We start from the raw sequence: 7,081 nt of genomic DNA, 5'->3' as shown, positions 1-7,081 counted from the left end.
ACTGTTTCAGAATCATGTGATGGTAAATTTCATCCATCCTGAGCCTCTGCCCCTAAGTACTTTAATGTTTATTTCCTAAGAACATTCTCTTACACACTCACAGTACTGTTAACTTCAGTAAATTTAAACACTGAGTCAATACTTTAATCCATGGTTCCTATTCCACTTTTATCAATGGCCGCAGTGACATCCCGCCCGGAATGGAGCCTGTCGACCGTGTCTTTGAAAGCCTTGGTAGATCCCGTCTGCTACCCGTCTCTCGTCACGGGGCCCTCGGAATCCGCATCTGTAAACTGGGATCTAGTCATCCCCCCACCCTTTGTGAGCAAAGGCGCTGTAACAATCTACGCGAGCTAAACGGAGTATCTCTCTTCTGCATCATTATTCCCCAGAGGGTCTAAACTTCCGTCGTGGGTCAGAGCTGGAATTTAGGGAGGAATCCTTCAGAGAAGAGGTGACCGAGACCGTGCGAAGGACTCCCCTTTCCACCCCCCCCTCACCTGGAGCGCTGGCGGCCAATCGGCGGCGCGCCCGGTTCCCGCGGCCAATGGGAGGGCAGCGCGGCGCGCTCCCCAGGGCTATAAGTGCGCCGGGCGGCGGAAAGTGAAAGTGGTGCAGACGCCGAGGACGCAGCTGACGCCGCTTGCCTGCAGCCGAGCCGAGGGGATGCTCAGGGCTCCCGCGCCGCGGCCCGGAGAGGCGGGGGCGGACACCCAGTCCAAGCCGCTCACCTCCTTCCTCATCCAGGACATTCTGCGGGACAGCGCGGAGAGGCGCGGCGGCCACACGAGCAGCTCGCAGCCCCCGCGCCAGCCGGACCCGCCGCGACACCAGGAGCCGGAGCCGGAGCGAGGAAGAGGCGGCGCCGGGGCGCCCGAGGACGAGTGGAGCGCCCAGCCCCGCGCAGCGCAGGAGGCCGACGCGCACGCGGAGGGTGAGCCAGGTGAGCCGGCGGCGAGGCTGCGGCGGCCGGGCTGGGCCAGGGTGCGGTCTCAGAGGAGGGGCGGGCCGGCTTGCGGGCTGCACCGGCGCGAGGTCGCGGAGCTCCGGCTGCAGGGATGCGGGGCCCCGCGGCGACAGGCCAAGGGACCTCACCTCCTCCTGCCGCGGGCGCGCCTCGGAAATCAAAACTGAGCCGCGCCGTAAGGGTGGCGCAGGATTTGTACCTGGGCTGGACTCGCCGGGCACAGAGCTCTCTGTTCCGCGGGCTCTGGCTCCCGGGGCTCCAGAGTGAGCGCACACCCGGCGCCCCGAGCCCCAGCGTCCCAGGTGAAGACCCCGCCCCGCGCTCCCAGCCCCTGCGGGACCCTCGATCCGCGCCCGCCCCGCGCAACCTCTTCGCAGTTACAGTTACATCTATAACAAGTAACTGATCAGGGTTTGACAAGGGAAGACTCCCTTGGCTTCCCAACTCCACGGGCAGTAAAACTGCATTCTGAAGGTCCCTGCGGCCTTCAGGAAATAGAACACCGTTAGAACGTTTAGAGCAGATTTCTTTCCTTGTCCTGTCACTTCGGATGAGGTGTCCTAACGGTGTGTTTAGAAAAAAAGGGGGCCTAAAGCCAGAAAAGGAACTTGCCCTTTGCCTGCACCGCCTTTCCTATAACAAAAACCCTCTCCCGACATGCAAAAGTTAATGCGCAGGCCTTTGGGTCCTGCTTTACCAGCAGCCTGATTTCTGTGTCTTCCCTGCCTGGCTTCTCTTCTGGCTTCACTTGTGCCACCTCTTCTCAACGCACACACATCCAGGACCCTAGTGAATTCTCCTGGACGATATGGCAGGAAGCTCTACCACTAGAAGCTTCTAACTTTGGGTTCTTGATGACCGTTAGAAAACTAATACATAATATACATATTCACTCACTCCCCACTCAGGAGAGTTCCTTAGTCATGTGAAAAAAGTGAAATGTATCCAAGATGACAGTGGACTGTTTGTTCACTCACTGAAGAGATAAGGGTGGCTTGAATTCTGTTCTCTTCCCTCTAACATGTAACCTTTTCCTTCCCATCCCTCCTCCTTCTACTTTCCAGATAGACACTTGGAGACTTATCTGTTGGACTCTGAAAACAGCGCAGACTCCTTACCAAGCCTTCCGCAAACCTCGAAACAGCCACAGAAGCGCTCCCGTGCTGCCTTCTCCCACACTCAGGTCATCGAGTTAGAGAAGAAGTTCAGCCACCAGAAGTATCTGTCAGCTCCTGAAAGGGCCCACCTGGCCAAGAACCTCAAGCTCACTGAGACCCAAGTGAAAATATGGTTCCAGAATAGACGCTATAAGACCAAGCGAAAGCAGCTCACCTCGGACCTGGGAGACCTGGAGAAGCACACCTCACTGCCGGCCCTGAAAGAGGAGGGCTTACCCCAGGCCTCCCTCATCTCCATGCATAACAGCTACCCTTACTACCCCTACCTGTACTGCTTGGGGAGCTGGAACCCACCTTTCTGGTAACGCCAGCGCAGATGACAATCCTGAGTGGTCAGACACTGCCTTCCCTGAGTCGCGTCTCTGGAGAGCAAAAGGCCAGCCAGGCTTAGGGAGCCTGAGAAGCAAGAGGCGTGCATACTGACCCCACCGGAGGCTTGCATGGACACCCCTGATTCTTCCCTGGTGAGCCAATGAAAGATCTGCGATAGTGAATAATACCCAAATATATCCCCCATATCACACATGATATGGCACTTTGTTTGCTCTTAGAGACCTCTGCCAAGTGGGGAGGGATAAAATCAAGCACTGTTACTAGCACTTCTGTGGTTTTGTGTGTGTTGTTATCATCACCCCTAAGGATGCTGATTCCACTCCACCTCTTGCGTCGCTGAACATTGACCCTGAAAGTGCAAACCTGAAGGGGAAAAGGATGGCCAAGACAAGGGTCTTCCCTCCCGAATTACACTTCACTTCACAAACCTCTCACGGGCCTTGAAATGCGATTGGGGTTCCTCTCTGTCCCCATAAGAGAGAAGAAGACAGAGGCTGTTCCAGGGAAGCCTGTCTGTTAGGCACAGACTGGCATGGGAGATGGGGATGGGTAGGAGATGAAAACGTGAGCTGCTTCTTCCTTTTTAAATAACGCACCAACCTAAGTATTTACAGGGTGGCCCAAGCAGAACAAGAAGCACTCGCTGCGGTTCTGGGACAAACTGTATAAACAAGTTGTACTGCATTAAGTGGGCCCGGGACAGAAGACTCTCTGGGTGTCAGAGAACGGCCTGAGGAGCCTCTGCATTGCGGCTGGGCGGTTGGGGGGTGACACATGATTTTTGTTAATAAAGGTAAAAAAGCTTCCTCTGGACATTTTTGCCCTGGGCCTGAGAATTGGAATGAGTAGTTTGCTGGAGTTTTCAGGCTATAATTCATACTAAATGGTGACAGATCACATGCTTCTCTCCTATAAGCTCCTGCCTTCCGTCCTTTTATTTTTTTGTCCTTTTTCACAACAGTCACCCACCGAAGGGCTTCTTTTCAACCCAGACTTTTAGTCTGGCTGCACCTAACATATACCTTCCTTATTTAGCCTGAGATCTGGGTTTTTTTGTTTTGTTTTGTTTTGTTTTCTCCCCCCCCCCACCCCCGAATCTCTCATGGGCTTAAGGGGGAAAAAAAAAGTAGGGTAGGGGGAAGATTCTGACTTGGCTAAAAGACTTTTTTTTTTTTTCCTAAACTAGCAATTCTTATATATTTTTTTCTTTAAAAACGTACATTAAATCCCAAATCCTATTTAAAGATTTGACAGCTCGAGAAGGTCACCACTGCTTTTATAAGACTTTCGGAGGCTCTGTTGTTACAGTTCAAAGTCAGACAACCCTCTGGGATCCCTGCAGGCTGAGGAGTTTTAAGAGGTATTGGGCTTTCACACATGGAGAACACAGGGCGAAAAAAGAGTCGGGCACCACGAGCTGTCCAGTGGAAATGCGGGGTTTGTGGTCAGGGCAGAAAGAAAAGGCAGTCGGGGCCTTGGGGAGCTGGGTTCTGGCTGCAAGCTGATGAGGGGGCTGATAGCCCTTGGCCAGCAGGGGTTAGGGAAAAGGAAACCCTTTTCAAAACACATTACTGTCGCGTCCATCACCAAACAAATGAAAACACTTCGGGAGCTGTATTTAATGCTCATAAAAAATGGGTCCCCCAAATGAGTCACCTCATGACTTCAACGACAATGAGAGGAGGGCTAAGGAGAAATCTGGCCACGCTTCTGTTTCTATCTGACTGTCAAAGGTGACCCAGCGGAGGGCAGACATCAGAGCAGAAGAAGCCGGTTACTAATGAGGGTACCCCAAAGCCTGGAAATCTCTTGATCCCACTACTTAATTCTGTTTAGTGAGAAACCTTTCAATTTCCTCCTATTAAAAGGGGCGATTTACTGTTGGTGGCAGAACTGCCAGAGTTGATAGAAAGTTGGCCCGTTTCACCCCATTTTCTCCTGCTTGGGCTCCCCATGAAAATACTGTTAGACACTCAGCTGCTGACAACACCATGGGTGCTAACGGCAGACTGGCCTAGATCGCTTGCTCCTGTCACAAAGCTTTGAAGAGAAGAAGTCAAGTCTGCTTGACTCCCTGCCCACTCCCTGCTCAGTACCCTTTCTCAACCACCCTCTCAATTTAAGTTTTTCCACCTGCCATTCTGCAAGTATTAAACATTTTACTGTGATGTGTGTATTGTGTTGCAAAAAAAAAAAAAGTCTGTGTTTAAAACTGGTCCATGAATCCATCTTGCTCTTACTCCATTGGAGCTCATTACTCCCCCATCTCCGAACCGGTAGAACAGCACTGGAAGAACTGGTGTCTGGGTATCTGATAGGTGAACTAGAGGGTGCCCCAACTGCCTCACGACAGACAGCCTCTTTCCATTCCATAATTCAGTCTGGGCTCTCCACCTGCCTAGCAAACTCTGCTCCAATCTGTAATGTGAAAACCTGTGACTTGAAGTTTAGTAATGAACCTCAATCAAACCTTATTTTTGTAAGTATTTTTGGCAATGTATGAGTGTTTTAAAAATAAAGCACTGTGACTTTATTAGACATCTTTGCGTGTAGGTTTTTGTTTCTTAAAAGCTGCATGCTTTTGAGCTTACCTATTTCTGGTTACCATGTTCTCCCTCCCTCAGCCTGCCTGACTCGAAGCTAAGGAGACCAGATAGTCAAAAGCAGCAGCTTACCCAGTGCCCAACGATGGTTACTCTTTTGTAAAAGCACCGCCCCTCCACCCCCACCCCCATTCCTGGTAAATCTGTGCAAAGGAAAGTACTTTCTGCCTTCAGTTTAAAAATCATCTCCAGCTCCTGCCCTTTTGTTTTAAAATAGAGAACATCAGGTATTTTCCTGTATTTCTGGAAGATCCTGACGGGAACATGGAGAGCACAGCAATACTTCTTCTAAAATTCCCCTTTCTGGGGCACCTGGGTGGCTCCGTCGGCTAAACTTCTGACTCTCCCTTTCTGCCCAGGTCACGATTTTGTGGGGGTCATGAAATTGAGCCCCAAGTGGGGCTTCGCACTCAGCAGGGAGTCTGCTTGAAGATTCTCTCCCTCTTCCCTGTCCCCCACTTATAAGCGCTCTCTCTTTCTCTCAAATCTTTAAAAATATTTGAAAAAATAAAATTTTGTTCCATCTCCCACCAGCCCCTCCCCCTGCAACCCTCCCCTGGTCCTCTGGTGCGTGCATCTCCCTGGAAATGTCACCTTCAGGGCGGAAAGACCTTTTGGAAGTAACACCTTTGAATTGGGTTCACCAAGTATTGAAAATGGGTTTAAAATAAAATACATAGGGGCGCCTCAGTGGCTCAGTCGGTTAACCGTCTGCCTTCAGCTCAGGTCATTAACCCCGGGGGGCTTGGGATCAGGCCCCACATTGGGCTCCCTGCTCAGTGGAGAGTCTGTTCCTCCCTTTCTCTCTCCTCTGCCTCTCCCCTGGCTTATGCTGACACTCTCTCTCTCAAATAAATAAAATCTTTAAAAATATATTTATATATATGTATCTATATAAAACACATCCTTCATCTGCCTGCACTTAAACCCTCATTAAATCCCACAAGCAGGGTGTCTCATGCACCTGATTACCTGAGAGAATTGGTGCCCCCCTCAATCCTTCAAGGAAATAGAAGCTTAAAGAGTAAGGTGCTTACTCGAGGTAAAACATATCATAATTTCAAAGTTTGCTCTAATCCTTTAAGTACATTGTACACACAGGTGGGGCCTCCCCTAGCATGTTCACATCATGAGATTTAACTCTTTGCACCAATCCATAACCATCCTCCCCTCCCCTGGAAGGCCATTAGCTCTCAAATTACAAAGGGCTCTCGCAGTAAATTAACAGATGTGGATTTCTTTTTTTAACCATTAAAAGTAACTAATCCAGGAAATTACACAAAAATGTCTCATCTCTAGAGACACTTCCCTGCCTCCTCTTTGTCGCTTTTCCAACTTTCCCTCAGTATCTCTACTAATCTCACACCCGTCGGCTTAGAGAAACTGTCCCGAGCATGCCACATGTTTGTGGTAGCTGGAATTCCTGGGCCATCTCTCTCTCAAGTTCCTTCAGGTGCAGATTGCTAGCGTCACTAGCTTTGTCCCTGGTGGTCCCTTTGGTCCTCCCAGGGCCTCCTTAGGAAGGCTGGACCTGTCAGAAGGGGAAATGAACGTGAGAGATCTACACCTGACAAAAAACGTGTCCCTTTAACGACAGAGCACGTCGTCCTTCTAGGGTGCTGCTCGGATGACACACCCTAAAGCTGGCCTCCGAGGGACCAGTAAAGAGAAAGTCATTTAGCTGGGGTCCCCGTGATGGAGAGCTGTAGGCAGAAGGTTCACTGAGAATGCACTCAGATTCCCAACCGCAGAGGAAGTGAGGACGGCGGAGAGAGGAAGCTGACCCCCAATGCAGGTGCAACTGAGGCCTCAGACAATATGTATATTTTTTAATTTTAAAGAGTTTATTTATTTGAGAGAGAGTACGAGAGAGTACGTGAGAGCACGCACTGGCGCACGTGTGAGACGGGGGAGAGGCAGTGAGGGAGGGAAAGAATCCCGGACAGACTCGTTGCTGAGCTCAGAGCCCCATGCCTGGCTGGATCTCATGATCCTGAGAT

The 7,081-nt window shown here is 50.8% G+C and overlaps 1 protein-coding gene across 1 annotated transcript; it reads left to right on the top strand.

Moving 5' to 3' along the window:
* The first annotated feature begins 597 nt into the window (after window positions 1-597).
* Window positions 598-4,676, top strand: NKX3-1 (NK3 homeobox 1). The gene is made up of 2 exons (XM_032332184.1): window positions 598-943; window positions 2,032-4,676. Exons 1-2 carry the CDS (start codon window positions 667-669, stop codon window positions 2,448-2,450), a joined length of 696 nt encoding a protein of 231 aa, XP_032188075.1. The 5' UTR covers window positions 598-666; the 3' UTR covers window positions 2,451-4,676.
* Window positions 4,677-7,081: the final 2,405 nt, after the last annotated feature.

This window comes from Mustela erminea, chromosome 2 (genome assembly GCF_009829155.1).
Source record: "Mustela erminea isolate mMusErm1 chromosome 2, mMusErm1.Pri, whole genome shotgun sequence".
NCBI classification, from domain to species: Eukaryota; Metazoa; Chordata; class Mammalia; order Carnivora; family Mustelidae; genus Mustela; species Mustela erminea.
This window is presented reverse-complemented; position numbering and strand designations above follow the sequence as displayed.